Here is an 18,662-nt window from a genome sequence, read left to right on the forward strand (position 1 = left end):
GAGAGGGACAGTCGAGGGGGAATTGAACTGCTGCGGGAAGCTTTACAGGAACAGCTGTAGGGGCAGAGCTTTTGCGCAACGTTTGCAGCTTTATCACAGCCAGAGAGCACAGCCATAAGAGGAGTTTGGGGCAGTTTTAGCAGCCAAATAAACAAGGCACAATTTGCAGGGAACTGGGCTCCAATTTGTTCAACCTGTGCATTGCTGCTCCCTGCACCTCGACCCTGCTGGAGCCTCACAGGTGGCCTCAGACATACCGCGAAGCACGGCAAGACCCAGCACCTCGAAAATATGAGCCAGGTTTCATGCTTTCCTGATGGTGGCCACACAGGGTGCATACAATCGTGGAACAGAAGCGAAGAATACACAGTTTAAACAAACAGGAGAGTTGATTTTCTGCAGAGAGGGACAGTCTCTCAGGGAGCCACCAGCCCGCGGGTCCTGCCCCCCAAGCACGCAGACAACACCCTCGTGAAATCCCCAGCTTTATTGAAACCTCAGCATTATTGAAACCCCAGCTTTATCGAAGCCCCAGCTTTATTCAAACCCCATCCCCAGGCTTCCCTCTCCTCAGGGCTCGCCCCACGGGCGGCCCAGCGCCGGGCGCTCCCGCAGCCGCCAGGGGCCGCCAGCGCAGACCCGGCCCCGGCGCCCGGAACCGCAGCGCGGGGCCGCGTTCCCCGCCGGGCCGCTGCTGCGAGGCGCTGAGGAAACGGAGGCCGCCACCCCCTTCGATTCCCGTTCTCCGTCCCCTCATGGCAAAACGGGGCCCCGCGGAGCCCGGGGCGGCGGGGCCGAGCGCCGCGAAGGGCAAAAAGAAGAAGAAATTCCGGCGGCGCCCCCCGAAGCCGGCCGCGCCTCAGGGCCCTAAGATGGCGGCGGGCCCGCCCCGCAGCCCTCAGGAGTTCTCCGCCAACTGGAAGGCGCTGCAGGAGGTGAGGGCAAGCTGCCGGGCCGGGGATGCTGTCGTTTTCCTTGCTAGTGCAGTTCCCCAGCGCGTATAGTAATGAAAAAATATGTATTTGTGTTAAAATAACCCGCAGGGGACTGGGAGGTGCCGTTGCAGTAATGCCCCTTCAGCCAGGTAGAGAGCCCTGGATTCACCCTGAGGCACTGCGTGGAGTACTCTGACAAATGACAGCAGGATAGAATTGAAGAGATATAATCTCATTTTCTGTCCTTTTTTTTTTTTTTTCTTTTGGTCATTTTAGCTACTGAAACAAAAGGCAAATAAGTCGGATGAGCCCCCCTCTGCGTGTCAAACACACACCAAAAAGAAGCATCCCCTCAAAGAAGGGAACAGCCAACAAGCTCCAGCTAGCAATGGGAATGAGAACGTGGTAAAGCCCAAATCCGCAAACAAAAAGGAAAATGGTCCTGCGAAAGACAGTCCTCCTTTGGATAAGAAAAAATCCAAGGCGGTTGCAGCAGACAAGAATTTAAAGCCCAAATCCACAAATAAAAAGGACAACAGTTCTGCTAAAGACAGTGCTCCTTTGGCGAAGCCAACATCCAAGAAGGTTGCAACAGACAAGAATTTAAATGGCACCAAAAGCAATGGAAAAAACTGCAAGGAAAAAAGGAAGAATGGCAATATTGAAAAGGAGAAGGGTGATGTAAAACACAAGAAGAGGAAAGCTGAAGATGTGGAGCAGCAGCCCAAAGAGTGAGTACTTCAGGCATTATGCATGTATTTGAATGTTTATTTTAGGAGGTGTACATAAGGAGTACAGAGTACTACATTTGAAATAGCTGCACACTTACAGACTGTATTTTGGGAGAAAAAAGATGACCAGTGCTCCTCCTCAGATAAGGCAACAAACTTGCATAGATGACAGTACTAGACTACTTTTCAGAGCTGATTTCTTAATTAAAAAAAAAAAAAAAGTGCTTTTCCTACAGTATAAAGATGCAAAATCACTTTAAAACTATTTAATATAATTAAATTTGTACTTACCAGGGCTGACATCTGGTTTGATGACGTTGATCCACAAGATATTGAAGCAGCAATAGGACCTGAAGCAGCAGAAGTTGCTAGAAGAAAACTGGGACTTCCAACAGGCCGATCCGAACAGTCTGTGGAGCGGGTGCTGGTTAAAGAAAAGTCTTCTGATGGGTGAGTGGCATTCCAGTGGGAAGCATGACAGCAGAAGCATCAAGATTCTTCTGATAATTCTGATTTGTGGATGCAGTATGTAAGCTGACATCCCCCTGGGTCTGCTGACAGTCACACTGCTGAGTTCTCCCAAATGTGTGCACTTTGTGAATTTCACTGTGCAGTCCTTGTAACAGGTGTGTCACCAAGTTGTCCTTTTTTCGTTTCAGTCTGACAAGAACAGTAGCCATGGACTGCGAGATGGTGGGAGTGGGACCAAATGGTGAAGACAGTATTGTGGCTCGAGTGTCCATTGTGAACCAGTTTGGGAAGTGCATTTATGATAAGTATGTCAAGCCTACAGAAGAGGTGACAGATTACAGAACTGCTGTTAGTGGTATACGTCCCGAGAACATAAAGACAGGTAGGAGTTTTTTCCCAAACATGTTCTTCAAGGAAGGCAATTTTAATAGGCTACCACAAAAGCCTCATTGGTTAAGCTTGAAAAAGTTTTAGACTTACATTAAAAAAATTGAAAATAAAATCTAGTCTGAATGCTAGGAAAAATGTGGGAAGAAGTACTTTTTTACAGAATGGTCACTGATATCCCAGATGAAATTCACTTGTTAATTATGGTGTGGGAATAATGTGTAAGTTGATTTTCTTTTAGTGTTGTGCTCTTCATGGCAAGAAGATTCAGTGTCAAATACAAATTTATAAAACTTATTATAAGTTTTATAATTTATATAGTCCCAAAGGTACAATTGCCTTCACAAAAAAGATGCAGTGTTTTAACTGTAGCTTGCTTAGAGTATCTTAGGTGTCTAACGGAAGGTGGTTTAATTGTGTGGTGTTTTTAGGTGAAGATTTTAAAACAGTTCAGAAGGAGGTTGCGGATATCTTGAATGGAAGGATTTTAGTTGGGCATGCTTTACACAATGACCTAAAGGTATGTGGCTGCAAATTTGTTACTTTGAAGACAAGGTTCCAAACATTGAAAATCAATTAACTTTCTAATATATCTTCCTGGATTAGTCAGATGAACTCTCTGAACTCCTAGAAACAACAGCTTTATAATTGTTCTCTTAATTTCATGTCCTTATACACTGCACCAAGTATAGCCCTATTCACTTGCACAATTGACTTCAACTTCCACACTGACTTAATAATACTGATTTGGGTACTAAAGAGCCACAGAAGAAACAGCATAATGAAAGAAACCTTTGTATGCTTTGCTTAGCCTCCAAAGCTCAACAGTTTGGTTACTTTCTGTGTAACAGCACTCTTTAGACCAGAAATACAATTTCTTTCAGGTCCTATTTCTTGATCATCCTAAGAAGAAAACGCGCGACACACAAAAATACAAACCTTTCAGACAGAGAGTCAAGGTAAGAGTCTGATGTGAAGGAACAACTTGATTAACTGACTGCTGGGCTGCTGAATCCCAGCTTCTAGCTTGTCCCACTTGTTTCTGTTTCTTTTTACTACCTGAAACAAGTCAAACTGAATGCTTACTTAGTGTTTGAAATATGGCAGTGTTACTTAGTTCATTACAAACATTACCAGTAATACCTGTAAACAAAACTCAGTGGCTCTCCCATTCTTTACCACTTGCATGGTCTTCATAACACTTCTCTAGATAGCAATATAAGATGGTACGGTTCTAATTACAGTAAAGCTTATGTGATCCTTCTTAGTAATATAATTTGTACAAGGGTATTAAAAAAATCCTGATGGTTTCAAATTTCTACTTACACTGCAGGAGTAAAGGTTCAGATTGTAGGGCAATGTTTTAAGTTTCCTAACTATATACTTAGTTTGTTTCTCACAATAAAGCACCCCAAACGTAAATCTTAGGGTTATAGTAATACATAGAAAACCGTCTTAGTAGTGTATGCAAATGTGCATAATCCTTGTGATTTGTAAATTCTCCTTGCTAGTTCACCAACAGAAGCTGTGTATGTACACACATCTATATATTTCAAGCAGTGTGAGACAGCATGATTCAGTCTTCTTTATTTCCAGTCCGCACGGCCATCATTGAAGCTGCTCTGTGAAAGACTGCTAAACGTTCAAGTGCAGACATCAGAGCACAGCTCGGTATGTATCTCATCAGAATGTACATTTTGGGGTAGATCAGTAAGATAGTACACATTAGCTCTAGGATCAGGATTCAGCTGAGAATCCTGCAGCTTCATTCTGTCCTCTCAATGAAAGTTTGCAAGCTCTGCTTGGACACCATCATGTAGTAAGACTGCCACCTAAGCTTGCGTACTGTTACATGCCTCATACCATTTGGATTATTTCCTTACTTTAATAAACTTCTTTTGTATAAGTCAACTGTATTTTGTTTAAATGCTAATTCTTGCTATTTTAAGATCCTTAGTAAAAAAAAAAAAAAAAAAAAAAAAAGTAAAATCCCAAGTATCAACTTCTTACTTCTATAATATTCTATTATACACTGAGAAAATGGAAGTACAACAGAGGAATTGAAAAAGCAAAGCAAATTTTGAAGTTACCTCTAAGAAACTATGTCATTTTTTTCATAATGGCTTTCCAAGTCATGGTGAGAGAAAGAAGTGCATAGCCTCGTGGTGGGCTGTACATGTTAATTCCCCTCCACTAGTCACACTAGAGCTTCTAAATCTGGAAGAAGATTATGAAGTGTTACTTGAAAGGATTTATTAATTAAGATGATGGGAGATGTAGCTGTTTATTAATAATAAATATTCTTCAACTATATCAGCCATGTTTTGTTAAGCCTCCTGTATGTTCTGTTTTCTTTCAGGTTCAGGATGCGCAAGCAGCTATGAGACTGTACACCTTAGAGAAAAAGCAATGGGAAGCTGATATTAAGAACAAATCTAAAGACAAACAGTAAAACATGAATGATTCTATGCTGTGTTTTTTATCTGCAGCATTTGCTGTTTTCTTGTCAGATTCTGGGCAAATTTAGAGAGAGCAACTTGGAACCAACGGCAGCTATTTCATGAAATAATACAAAAGCAAACAAAAAAACGGCAGACAACACTTCCAACACGGTACATGAATGCTGCCATACAAGAATACTGCTGAAGTATCCCCTTTCTGGAAAGGATGTATGCCTAATGCCTACTACTGTGTTTCAACAACACTTGTAACAAATGGCTGCACTTAATTATTTCATCAGTTCATTTCTGCGAAGGAAATATACACTGAGTTTAAAAAAAAAACAGTGTTTTTAAATTATGATTAAATGTAGGAAAAAACTGTTATTGCTTTACTGAAATTCCTGAGGCTAAAATGTCTATTTCAGATATTTCTAAAGTCTACAAAGTAAGGCAAGTTCTTAATTACTGCTGTTAGTCTCACAGTTGTAACTAAACCAATGGAACATAAACAAGTTTATGTATTATTAATGGCCCAATATTAATCCTTCTGGTGAGAAAAGCCTCTCAACATATTTCAGAAGGATCCAGGCTTTTATATCTGAACCAGAAGCCTACAAGATTTGTTCTTATATACAAAAAACGTTTACTTTACTTTTGCAGTTTCACAAGTGCTGTATCCACAAGGGTCATTATCTCCTGGAGAGAAATATGAGAATTGTCAAATAAGTACCTTGTTGCTTCAGTTATTTTTATACTTCTAAATTAATAAAGAGCATTGTGTTTAACTTAGGCCTTTAGAACGACTGATGTTTTAAGCATACATAAGGTCTGATTCTGCAAAATCCAAAGTAATTGTAATTATCAGACTGAACACCAATGTTGTGATTTAAATAATCTAAATGGATAGTGGAAAGTAGCAAGGAATAGGTTTCAGAGATTCAGCAGTGGCATGCCACATGCTATTACCAGAATGAGAGAGTTCTGATACTGTCTGTCAATAGGTGGCGCGGGGAACAACAAATCGCATTTACAACAGAAGAGGGAGCTTTCTTCTCATTTGTGATTTTTTTTTTTTTAATGTGCACTACTTTATAGATGCACTGTTCATTAAAATGGTGCAGAGACACCAGAGAGCAAGTTTGTAGGCCAGGCCTCTCTCTGAGAGGAATTACATAAGCGGACTAAATGCATAACTAAGAAGAGCAAGGTTATAAGACTAACCAGTTATACTGGCTTGCTGAAAAAAAAACTTTATTGCTGCTTACTTCACAGTAAGCTGTTGCAAAGGAAATACTACCATAGAACATTAAATAGCCTGAATAACTTTCCCGCTTCTGGTATTTCAATAGTTATCTTTTTTTTTTCAATATAACTGTTGGAATATAACTTAAGTTAACCCTTCAAGCAAACTATCAGTGTTTTTTTGTTTTTTGTTTGTTTGTTTTTGTTTTTGTTTTCAAGATTGTCTCTTAGAAGGTACCTGGATGCTACATACTTGTCTTATTTCTTTAAACTTTAGCCTGTTTAGTATGAAAACTGTAGTAAGTTAATGCAGTGCAACGTTGCAAGAGACCAAAACATTGTCTTAAAAATTACAGCACAGAGCATAAAGAAAGTCTTCCAAATAGTTGTTTTCAACATATATTCTTACAACTCACTCTTCACATCATATACACATAATTCTTCTGTAAATTTCTATACTCTGTAATTCCACCTAAAAATTTAAAATCCATAACCAGAAATAGTGTAATATATTAAGCACACACCCTTTATTGTCCCAGAATTTTCTACATACCATGCTAGATGGAAAACGGCTTTTTATTTCAGACAGCAGTTCTTCCATTTTCTGGGACACCATATCCAGCACAATGTCATCTATAATGTAAATGAACAGGATAATTTATGGTTACTGGTACAATTTCCAGTGGTTTTAGCAGGGGCTAAAGAAAATTAGAAAGGGGATGGATCTATGCAAACAGAAGCCAAGGTAAGATGAAGTTAAAAAATTAATAAAATTGCAGGGCCTTTTTATAATTACTCAAGGACAAGAAAGTACCAGATGAAAATACAATTCCAATTCCTCCTCCTTTCTTAGATATATAGTGAGTCCTTCCTGAGAATAACTTCCATTTGCCTGAGCAGCTGCTTTTTCTTTACTGTCTTTAGGGGTGGGGGAGAAGAAGAGACTGGATGAAGACCACCACCATCTTACCATACTGAACCATCTCATTAATCAGCATACAGATATTCTCCACCACTTCTGGGTCATCACAGTGAAAGTGGTAGGCCTCTTTGATCAGGTTTATTCCACTGCCTTTTGAATCCGTTATAAAGCTGAAAGCTGATAATTCTGAAAGGGAGACAAATGCATCTGGGCTGATCGGTTGTTGCAGACTGCATTATTTGCTTTCCAGTCCCCCACCCTTGTTAGCACATGTAGTATTTTTCCAGGCAATCATATCCATTCTTTTCAGCCTTCCTAAAAGCTATTCTGAAGCATATTTGGCCAAGTAGAAAACCATATATGCAGCAGATGTCATGCATGGCAGACGTAATATTTATTGTTTCTTTGAGCTCCACCCTTTTACATTGTATAAAAAAATGAAAACACTCTCAAGTTACTAACAAATGAGATGGTGCCATCTACTACTACTCAGACATGCATGCCAGCTCCATGGGAAGAAAAAATCTGCACTTACAGTTTCACTATTTCTTCCAGTTCTGCAAGAAAAGATTAACTCAGGAGAGCAGAAGACAATCTCTGTCCCAATATGAACTCCTGAACTACGCAGAAGCACCTCTGAGGTGATTTGCAATTAACAAAAATTAATTACTGAATGTTACCAGATAGCCTTAGAAGGCTTGCTAATGCCAGGCAGGCGTTCTTCACTAGCACAGCTCTTTTCAGGTTCATCCTAAGTGCATCCAGCAAAAGCACTGTTGTAGGCTCATAGTCATTTTCAGTTAAGCAACCTTTAAAAGAAAATAATAATAATAAAATTTAAAAAAAAAAAAAAAAAAAAAAAAACATTTAAAATACATACCTGCATCTCAACTTCTGTTTCTGAAGGGTTTTTTTAATTATGCAGCAAATGTTACAAAGAAAGAATGTGAAAACCTGTATTATAGTAACAGAGACCCAGTAAAGCCTTATCGTGAGCTGTATCCATCAGCAGTATCTAGTTACATAATCAATATGGATCATCAAAAATAGCTTCATTAGTGTTAGAGAGCAAATACAGGGAGGGTTTATTAAGAGGATGCAAGTTTCTAACTCTGCTGCCATCTGCAGAGCCTGCTAAGGCCAAGCAGCCTGTATTTCATGAATCTACTGACAGTGGTGTTTGATGTGCTAGCCTTTTCCATGCACGAGGGGCAAGATAAACACCTTGGGAACACACACCTTGGAGTGACAATGCCCACAGCGCCGAGCAAGCTGACTCCGTAACTGCTCCATTCTGGACGTGCTCTTGAATGACCGCAGTGGTAATGGGGACAGCACTTTTCAGCAACGCTTGGTCCGTGTTATTCTCTGAATTACCACAACAAAAAGGAAACGCATCAGGCAGGGTTATTTAATCAAGTAACAACATCACAAGCTCATTATAAGTCAAATTATATCAGTAAAACATTAATGGGTAATGGCACTGGAGTAAAGCCACATTATTTTAATATGGTCAACAGTGAGGGAAGAAATCCCAAACATGCAAATCAGATTTTACAGAACTACTAAATAGTAGTTTTTATTACAGAAAGCTAAACTCTGGGAACTAGTTTCCTCTGCCTTTTAAATTACACTTGGGCATCACAGCAGGAAAGCAAGCAAAAAAATATTTTGGTATGAAAATCTTTCACAGGATGGGTATTTAGCTGGTCACATAAATCAAATAGGTAGATTGTCACACAAAGAAAACAAAACACACCAAGTGCAATTGTGCACACTCTGTGCTTTCAGCCTTCCTTGATGATTAGAATACAACACCTATAAAAGAACACTGGAGAAACGGATCTCCATAAACTCCCAGTGTGGTCCCATAAAAAGGGGTCGGCTCTTGATCATTTAAAGTTATTCTAGCAGTGCTGTGGAGACATCACTACACAATGCGAGAAAAAAAAAAGTAAGAAAAACCCAGTCACAGCAACACAAATGTCTGAACTCAATTAGGCACAATACCTGCTGCATTTCAGTTACATGAGGCTAGGCACAATACTTGCTGGGTTCTACTTACCACTCACAGCCAAGCTCCAGAGAACTGCACAGCTAGAGAGGCAGATCTGTTCATTATGAAGAAAATTTTTTAAAATCCACAGAAGGTCTGAAATTAATCCAGCTTTCCTTAGATTCTCTGCTGCAGTTTCTGAAGAGCACAGAAAAAGATAGCGTATATAACCTGGCATTTGTGCCCCTCTCACTGTCCTTGCAACAAACTGCACTACCAACCATATTTAAACAGTGATACCAAACAGGTAACGTAATACCATGAGCAGGACAAAAGAAATAAAAAGATTGGATTCAGTTACGAAATAATGTATAAAATTTGGTCTGAGGTAGTAACTTTATTTGTATAAATGTAGACATTTCATAACACTTTGTACAAACTAGTCTTTTTAGATTATCCCCTTGTTGCAAAACTCTGTGACCATTTTCCAAACAGTCTTATGATGACTGCTGAATTGACACTGCAAACAAAAAATACTATCAATATTTAGCAAATAGAATCTCAGGAGAAAAAAAAAAAAATTGAGGCAGAATGTAGAAATGTGCTGTTCACCACAGCACAGCCAGAAATAGAATCCAGGTTCTATGCCCTCATTTTCCCAAGCACTACTATTTGCACAGTTTCTATTTGTTTCTAAAACAGACAAATACAGCGCAGCTCTGTAATACATACAATTCAGTAAGTGCCTGAAGCCTCAACAGTGCAACTTATTCATAACATACCTGAAAGTACAAGAAATCTTACCACTATTATCCCTATCAAACTAATATCTACAGGCACCCATATCTCAGTGAAGTCATGAGTTCTGCATTGTATCTTGGATTAGATTATTGAAGTGGAAAAATAAGAATATTCCTCCAAAAATGAACAAAGTGACCCACCACTGGCTGAAATCATCATCAGTAATGTGCAGATCAATGAAAGAAGCTCTTCATTTTCAGAGTGTTTTCTCACTATCTCTAATAGAGAAATGGTCACATTCTCATCCAGGGTCATCACCACATCCTGTTCTAAAGCTGTCAAAAGCAAACATTAGAACAACAAAAATTTCAGTGGCTTTGAATGCAGTTTGAACCTCCTGCTCTCTACATAAGCCAAACATTCAACTAACAGCTATTCAACTATTTATTCACATAACAACTCCAAAATTATTTCAAATTTTCTTTCTTCCAAAATACATTTCTTATTACTTTCAATCCTGTACCACTATCAGGTGCTATTGGAATAAAATGCCAAGAAACTTGACAGAAAGGACAACACAAGAGAGCAAAATGTCTTCTGTATTTTTATGCTTTTAAAGTCAAATGTCAGAGCACTGAAAATCTCTTATTTGTAACATGAAAACAAACTTGGTAGACTAAGACCAGTAGCCTGGATTTAAAATTTACACTTTAACACAGAATACACATATGCCAGTCTTAAAGAAAGCCCCCAAGAATCTAGGCTCTTATTAAAGCTGGCTAAATTCCTCTATTACCTTACATTTATCACCTAAAATTATTACTGAAACTATTTCAAACCTTACCTGCTACATCTAACATTACAAGATACAGGCTGTATTACCCAGCATTAGTTGGAAATGTCGTAACTGTACCTTGAGTAAGAATTTCAAGCAATAAACTGCAACCATCTACTTGTAACTTGAGGGAATCTACATGGGCCTTCATTGCAAAAGTGATCAGTTCTGTGAATTTTGGCAGATAGGGCAAGGCTGTGGGGAAGAGAAATGATTTGAAACAACATTCAGTTATGCAGTCGATTGCTCAGCAGATGTTTATGCTTCAAAAACACCAGAGTTCTGGTTTCAAATGAATTTGAGTCCCTGTGAAGGATGGAATACAGTAAAACAACATTCCTGAATGCAAGAACAGTAAAGTTTTCTTCAATAACAGTGCTGAAGAGGTTGGCAACTCTAACGAAAAAGAAATTACTCTTTCCTTATTGATTACAGATATTGAACATCCCTGTGTATTAACAGTATGTGGTAATGCCAGTTTTAAAATGCTGTCACAAAAATGCAGTGCTGTTGGATAAACTGAGTTAACCCGGTGCTTTAAAAAAAAAATAATTTTGATCTGAAAGATCTGAAAAAATGTGCAGATAGTGGGAGAAAATAGTGTTCACTCACACAACTTTACTAGACACACAGAAACTAGACACACGTAGCTAGCTTTTGCTCTATCTGTCTCACAGCCCTAGGCATTACCCACAATTTATCCTCATGCTGATATGAATTACCTTCCTCAACAAATGTCAGTTTGCCCATTCCTCTTGGTTGCCAACGTCACCAAGTTTTTTCCAGTACCCATTTTTCTTGTCCAGTAAAACACGCTGCTGTTCAGCAAAAGCATTTACAAACAAGTATCAACACAATCATATAAACTAGCAATCTATTTCAGTATGTTCCAAAAATCAAAAATAGGAAGACAGCAATTTCGTTCTCATTGTTAGGAGACTTTTTTTCCTCTTCCCACTATCTCAAAAGGTAAGGAAAGAGCAGAATAAATAAATGAATAAAGCAGTACCTTACCACTTTCATCTCCTACAAAGCTGGCAAGGTGCTGCATGGCTCTAGCCTGTGCTTCTTCTACATCCCAGAAAGCCTGCATGAATTCTATATAAAAATATATATATAATCATTTGATACAAAACATTTACAAAAAGCACTCACATTTTATCTATTTTTGTGCAAGATGTGAATTTACATAAATGAAAATAATGAATTTGTGACTGCTGAAAGAGAAACCCTTTCTCCCTAAGCATCGATCATTAGAGTATTATGATTCACCTCTATGATCTTTGTATGTCACACATATTTTCTGGAACTGTTGGAATATTGAATCAAAGCAGGGCTGGGGGCTTTAAATGCGTTATTCAGACAGCCTTTTCAAATTAAGAGAACCTCATCCTTATTTACAAGAAAAATGGCAGAGTAGATCTTTTCTTGGCATACATTGCAAACATGTTAGAATGCAGACAAAATAAGTGTGGTTCCAAGATTTTCAGAGGAATGATCTCTGACCCCATGGCACACTAGGTATGACTGGTAAACTTACGAGGTTCTAGAAAAGGCTATGCAGTGATTTTTGCTTCAAAGAATATCCTATTCTATTTCAAATAAAATGGGAACACAACAATTATTTTTCAAGTAGACTGGAAAACACACTGGTTTGTCTTCTACAAAAATCACCATTATTCATCAAATTCATCTTGTTTTCCTTATTACCTAGAACATTTTCGATTCCTCCCTCAAGGAGCACATCTATTATACAGGGAGACAAAGACTTTTTCTGTTTTATTAAAAAGGAACCAGCAACAATCAGGCATTCCCCAACAAATGGAACATCAGTCAGATCCCTAAAATTATGAGAGACAAAAGTAGTACCAATAAATTAGAACTGGTAAGTTTCAGAAATATTTCTACAGGCTTCATTTCATTTTGATATAAAAAATTAAACAATGCTATTTGGAGACTAGATTATTTTTGACAAAACTTACACAGTTTACTTCAAAACTGCTGATGAAAAAGCTTACTGTAAACAAGCCAGACTTAGGCTTCAATTTAATTGTTTGTAAAATAGATACAACACCAAAATATTACATTGCATCCTGAAGCATTCTCAAGAGGCAAAAAATTGTGTGCAACATGATTTTATAATGTAACTCTTCAAAAAAGGTCAACTACACAAATCAGAATGCCTGTTTCTTAAAGAAAAACAAGTCTTTTTGTAGTAACTCAATTAGTCAAGGCGGTAAGATCAACAACCTTGACTCAATCCCTTTCAAGCAGTAGCTAATGTTCCCTATCTTTTGAAGGTATGTGGGGTTTAGGTCAAGAAATAACAATAAAGGCAAAACATCTAGAACTCACTTTGCTGTGGGTCTCATGCTGGGCTGAATCTGTAGCATCATAAATAGAATTGGGAATAAAGGCAAAGAGCTGTTATCTCCATGTTGCATCAGTGGCAGAACTCCCTCAAGACGGCTGGTATTGTGTCTGAGATCCTGCAGCAATGAAGTGATCTCTTCTGTCTGTAAAGAGTATAGTAACAGTAGAGTTTACACATACAAATTTACAGATATCCTGGTGGGCTCATGACATTTTAAATCTATAATGAAACATTATTACATACATTCAGAATAAAGCAGGTGATCATGTCAAGTAGAATACAGCCTAGAGACCAGATGTCTGATTTCTCACTGAAACAAAAATTGAATGTTTCCGGAGCCATCCAAGCCTTGCTATCTGTTGAAATAAGAATCCCATGGTAACATTGCTGACACTGTATTATACACAGTGTTGCTTGCATAGGCATGAACTGCAGGCAATAGTTTTATGTCTAAAAATAGAGATATTCAGCAGAGATTAGTGGTTTTTTTGTTTTGTTTTGTTTTTTACTGACAATATGCTACAAAAGAGTGAGAAACACTACAACTAATAAATCGTTTTTCAAGATGTAACTGCATATATATCAAGCTAAAAAGAATTCCAACTGTATTTGTTTCATAGAAGTTCTGAGACTTATAGACAGCTTTCAATTATGAACACAATTAATGCTCCAGGCAACTCTCTGTGAATATGCTATTCATATTTTAGAAGGATAATGCAGAGAAGGGGGGGGGAATAACATTTCTCTCTTTGTCTGATTTTTCTCTGGAGATTGCAAAATATCCACCACAAATTAATCTCTTATAAATATAGTAAAAATAACAGAAATTATCTACTTTCTTCCACTCTTATTTTCCATTTCGCTTCATCAGTCATAAGTGTTTCTGTACTGAAGTCACAAAGCATGAAGGATTCTTCACCAGTCACAAGAATGTTTGACGGCTTGAGATTTCTGCAACACAAATATTTTCTGTCAGCATGTGAAATCAGAATCTAGTGCTATGTAACTACAGGTTCCCAGCATCTCTACATATTAGAAAGTTTGGGGTTTGCTTTTTTTTGTTTTGTTTTGATATACAAGTGGTAATCAACTAAAAATTATTTTCCTCCTTTACTGTGAAATGCTTTGAAAATTGCAATTACAACGAAATTTATCCAAACATGGAGTGCAATGGCTTACTTTACTTTAGTCACACAAGTATACCTTGTCTGTCACATCCACCAGAATGTAAGCATTGTTGACAGGCAATATTCTAATGTTTATATTAACAATCATACCTCACATTCAAAACAACAGAGAACACCTCTTTCAAATGGCTAATTCAAGACAAAATTCAAGAAACAGATGAGTTCAAAAGTCACAGAAAATTAATCTATACATGAAACCCAGAATTTCTACCTCCTAGTCCCCCCTTTTTACTAGTAAAATTCACTGATTATTAAATGAAGAGATGCACTGAACCAAAAGTCACTGCAAAGAGCAATGACCTATCAGCCAATGAGAACAGGATTTCTACTCACCTATGCAAAATGTTTTGTTTGTGTATATAAAACAAAGCATCCACCATCTGTCCCAGGAACTTCACCATCACCTGTTGACAGGTACGTACGTGACAATGTAACACAAATACAATAACGACAGAGAAATTAAACATTTAACAAGAGAGAATGCCTGTAATTGAAGTAAGGCCCAGAGTGGAAGGAAATACTGTTTTCCCCAAACAGAAAAATATGCTAATCTCTGTGTGTATTAGACAATTGCTATTATCCATAATTTCCATGGATAAAAAAAGTAAAGCAGGGGAAGATTTAATTGCTTGAGAGCAAGATACACAAAGAGTTAATTGTCAATACAGAAATTTCATAGTGATTTAGGGCAAAGAAGTAGATAACTTCCAAACAAAACACTGTGCTTTGAAGACTTTGAGGAAAACTTTGAGAAAGAGTGAATACAGAGGAAGAAATATAAAAGCAGCAAGACTCAGTCAGTTCAACTGAATGCCTCTTCTGTACATTTTACCATGTCTGCTATTTTCTCTGACTTCTGCCTTTTTGTCTTGATCAGAGATGAAAGATCTTCTTGGCCTGAGTGCTGCATTACCAGACAAAGGAACAGAGATGATATCTGTAATAAAACATTACACCAAGATTGTTTGCAGGTAATAACATATCCAGAAAGATAGATAAAAACAAGGACTTGGCCAAACTGCTGGGTATGATGTTCACCAATACGCAGGTGTTCTGAGATGTTTGATCTCTCACAGAGCATACAATATTTACTTTCTTATATTAAAAATAGAGCACCTGTGTGATTTTTTTTTCAAAAACATTACCCCCGCATCTCTTATACAAAGCCATGTGGGACAATTCAAGTAGAACATACACCCATAAAAACCAACATGAATTTCACGTGAGTGCTGAATCAAAACTGAAAATAAACAAGACAGGACTTTTGGTTTCCTATAGCCTGCTATGAAAGTTCTGTTTGTTTAAATGCAGGCATGCTGAAGACAGAACAAAAGCAGCTTAAAATGATACATTTTACACAACCAATCCTAGTTAATTCTCACCTCATTATTCCAAGTCACAAACAACTCCTTGTAAGTACAGATGTTTGAATGACGAAGTTTTAGCAAATCCATTGCCTGCATAGAAAAAAAAAAAAAAACAAAAAAAAAAACGAGAGAAAGCAGTCTAGAGGTACATACTCCTTCCCACTGAAAATGACCTTAAATAATATCATAAGCCAGTTCCTGATGTGTTCATGTCATGTGTCTGTTCAAATCCTTTCTGTGTGTAAGCTCCGTTATACATGTATATTTGCATGTACAAGTGTAGGAAAATACTTCAGTAAGACTCTGCTCCGTGTAATGCTGTAACAGCATTGGGAGACTCAAGGTACAAACAGATCCTAAGAGACATGCTATGTAAATAATCCCCTTCCCCAGTTCCTAACGTCTGAACTTGACAACATATCTTAGGATGTGAAAGTCAAGATGATTTTTCTAGCGTAGGCGTTATTTCAAATAACACTATGCAAGCTCAAACCACAAAAAATATGATGGCACTAGTGAGATGTTTATCTCCTTTACGTTGGTTTCAGTGTAAGGAACAATTATCAGTTACTTTAACTGAAAAAAAAATAACAGGAATTCAGCTCACTGTCCTAGTTTTGTTTTTGGCTGTGCAGACAAAAAAAAAAAAAAAAAAGAGCCACGCTTCCAGCTTGCACGGCTATGTTTATTTCAACAGACGCATCAGCAGACAATTTGAATCAAACTGTATCAGGAAATACAGTCTCAGTATATAAAGAGGTCACTTATCTTGAATAGGATGAAACATTTTTACAGATATACATGTATATTCTCCCTCATTTTCCACTGCAGATATCATGTATACTGGACACTGTGAGACTAATTCATCTGATATTATTTCACATATTTTGTTTAAACAAATTTTGGTATTTTAACAGTATTTCTGATGTTCCTTCTTATGCGTGGCATTGAAAAAAGTTTGCAACAAAAAAAAGGTAAAACAAAGGAAGAAAACTAGTCAAATTATTCACATCATGAAATACCCAACTCTGAGAAACGAACATGTAATGAAACATGTTTGACAGAAATTAAGTTAATAATAATAAATAAAAATATAAACAGGCTATGTTCTCCTTCAGCTTAAAGGCCAAAATGATGAGCTTTGCTCTTTGTCCTCACCACAAATCAAATACAAGCTCAGAAAAATGGAACTATCTTCTGAGAACAGCTGTCCACTTGAATCTACATATTCAAATCTAGGAAGAACTAATAAAAAATCCTGGCCTCAGCTCAAGCAGAGGGCAGGGATAACACCCTTCAGATAGTCCTACCCAATCTGCATGTTGGCTATTTGCACAGCCAATCTTTGTAGATAAAGACTTTGTTCTGTTACAGTCTCTGGTCTCTGTAAGTGAAGCTTGTAAAGAAAACCTGCACTGATACCTCCTTCAAGGCCGTGTTTGCTTGCATTTCGTCAATGCATTCAACCTGTACCAAACAAACAGAAGACAAAGATGAGACTGTAATATAGAAACAGCCAATTTTTTAAGGAAGTACAAACTTGCCAAGAGGATTAGAACTGGCAATTGTCTATGAACTGGCATAAATTTTAAATGATAGCTCTGATCTGTAATGCTTGGAACAGTCTTGATTTTGGGAGATGAACAGAAAGCTTTAGGTGACTAGTCACTCCTGCACTGTCAAAGCAGCAGAAAGCTTTGGTGAAAGCACACTGGATGGACCTAAATAGGGCGTTCCCCCTTCCCCAGTTCTACCTCAATATTCTGGTAAACTGATCCAACTCCTCAGATGTCCAAAAGAGCAGCACAATGTAAGATGCAAACCTACTCTTACCCAACAACCAAGCTACTGACCATGTTTGCCTCTTTTACTATCAAAAGGGCCCACAGAGTTGTCGAAGTCTTGTTTTCCTAGCAACCACCTTCTCACCTGCTTTATTACATATTTCTTTTTCTCACTCCCTTTTCCTTCAGATTCAACCACCAGCATTGTGCCCAGCGCCCCGGGCTGCAGCTGCTCCAGTACCTGCTGGGCATAGGAGAGGTATTAACGCATCTTGCTCCAGGAGGTGACACGACCAAGGCAGAGACCCCCTTTCAAGCCCCCCTCTCACCGAGACCCTCCACACAGAGCACTCCTCCTACTCCCCACAGCAGGCCAACACGCACCCCCAAGGCCTCCTCTCCCTCAAATTTTCCCCCTTCCTCCTGCTGCAGAAGGCATCACCCCCACCTCCCCAGGGCCTCATAATCCCTTCATCTTACTCTGTTACGTGCTTTATATTTTACACTCGATGTTTCACTACACCCCAGCACCTCCTTCCCCTTCCCTTCCCCAAGGGGGCCGCTTACACCCCCACCACCCACCCCCTACAGGACCAAGCCGCCCCCTATTTCCCCCCTGAGCCACCACAGCCTCCCCTGAGGGGCAGGGTCCCCCCAGGACCACCTCGTATCCCTCCATCAGCCCCTGAGGGACCGGGCCGGGCCCCCCCAGCCCCCGGGGGCAGCCGTTGGCCCCGGTTCCCCTCAGGGGATTTGGGGGCCGGGCGCCGAGCCCGCGGGGCTGGCAGGAAGCTTCGTCAGTGCTTATGGAGGGCAGCAGGGCCGCACCGCACCGCCCCCAGCGTTTCCTGGGTGGGGGATTTCGGTTCAAACAGAGGAAAAAAAGCCTAAAAATGAGGGAAAAAAAAAATCGGTGACAGGGAAGCAGCAACAAGGGCACCACTGTGGGGGGGTGGGGGGTGACGGGACTCAGTACGGCCTCACTACCGGCGGGGCACACAATTTAGAGGCGCGGGCAGGCACAACCCAGCCCCATCGGTGCTTTACAACCCCAAAAAACCCCAATTCCCACCCCAAAACCCAACGCCGAGAGCCCCGAGGCGCGGCCCCTTTAAGGCCGCGCGGCGCGGGAAGGGCGGGGCCCCTCGGGCCGCCCTCTCCCATTCGCCCGGCTTGCGCCGGCGCTGCCGCCCGCGCGGCTCCTTTAAGAGCTGGCCTACGTGGCAGCAGCAGCAGCCGAGCGGCGCGG

The 18,662-nt window shown here is 39.4% G+C and overlaps 2 protein-coding genes across 4 annotated transcripts; one reads left to right on the forward strand and one right to left on the reverse strand.

Moving 5' to 3' along the window:
• The first annotated feature begins 671 nt into the window (after nt 1-671).
• Nucleotides 672-6,707, forward strand: REXO4 (REX4 homolog, 3'-5' exonuclease). Of its 2 annotated transcripts, XM_082775520.1 has the most exons (8): nt 672-935; nt 1,212-1,666; nt 1,961-2,116; nt 2,326-2,519; nt 2,956-3,044; nt 3,409-3,483; nt 4,121-4,195; nt 4,884-6,707. In XM_082775520.1, the coding sequence occupies exons 1-8, from the start codon at nt 756-758 to the stop codon at nt 4,974-4,976; spliced, it is 1,317 nt and encodes a 438-aa protein (XP_082631646.1). In that variant the 5' UTR covers nt 672-755; the 3' UTR covers nt 4,977-6,707. The 2 variants fall into 2 exon arrangements, with proteins under 2 accessions (XP_082631646.1, XP_082631647.1); XM_082775521.1 differs by lacking the exon at nt 4,884-6,707 and having other exon boundaries at nt 4,036-4,131.
• STKLD1 (serine/threonine kinase like domain containing 1) lies at nt 4,508-18,177 on the reverse strand. 2 transcript variants are annotated; one of them, XM_082775518.1, is made up of 20 exons: nt 18,078-18,177; nt 17,559-17,654; nt 17,052-17,096; nt 15,645-15,719; nt 15,095-15,199; nt 14,596-14,666; nt 13,911-14,026; nt 13,319-13,431; nt 13,057-13,217; nt 12,412-12,542; nt 11,716-11,799; nt 10,780-10,896; nt 10,067-10,201; nt 9,195-9,323; nt 8,369-8,497; nt 7,810-7,938; nt 7,178-7,315; nt 6,761-6,840; nt 5,618-5,661; nt 4,508-4,741 (listed from the first exon to the last, which is right to left on the reverse strand). In XM_082775518.1, exons 1-20 carry the CDS (start codon nt 18,090-18,092, stop codon nt 4,657-4,659), a joined length of 1,998 nt encoding a protein of 665 aa, XP_082631644.1. In that variant the 5' UTR covers nt 18,093-18,177; the 3' UTR covers nt 4,508-4,656. The 2 variants fall into 2 exon arrangements, with proteins under 2 accessions (XP_082631644.1, XP_082631645.1); XM_082775519.1 differs by lacking the exon at nt 4,508-4,741 and adding an exon at nt 4,794-4,918.
• Between the last annotated feature and the right edge of the window lie 485 nt (nt 18,178-18,662).

Source organism: Aythya marila (genome assembly GCF_965140915.1).
Source record: "Aythya marila genome assembly, chromosome: 19".
Classification (NCBI taxonomy): Eukaryota; Metazoa; Chordata; class Aves; order Anseriformes; family Anatidae; genus Aythya; species Aythya marila.

Coding starts and splice junctions, on each gene's coding strand:
- REXO4 (XM_082775520.1), top strand. CDS start 756: ATGGCAAAACGGGGCCCCGCGGAGCCCGGGGCGGCGGGGCCGAGCGCC. Junction 936..1,211: donor ACTGGAAGGCGCTGCAGGAG/GTGAGGGCAAGC, acceptor TGGTCATTTTAG/CTACTGAAACAAAAGGCAAA. Junction 4,196..4,883: donor AGACATCAGAGCACAGCTCG/GTATGTATCTCA, acceptor GTTTTCTTTCAG/GTTCAGGATGCGCAAGCAGC.
- STKLD1 (XM_082775518.1), bottom strand. Junction 17,097..17,558: donor AGAAATATGTAATAAAGCAG/GTGAGAAGGTGG, acceptor TGTTTGGTACAG/GTTGAATGCATTGACGAAAT. Junction 4,742..5,617: donor GCACTTGTGAAACTGCAAAA/GTAAAGTAAACG, acceptor ATCTTCTTCCAG/ATTTAGAAGCTCTAGTGTGA.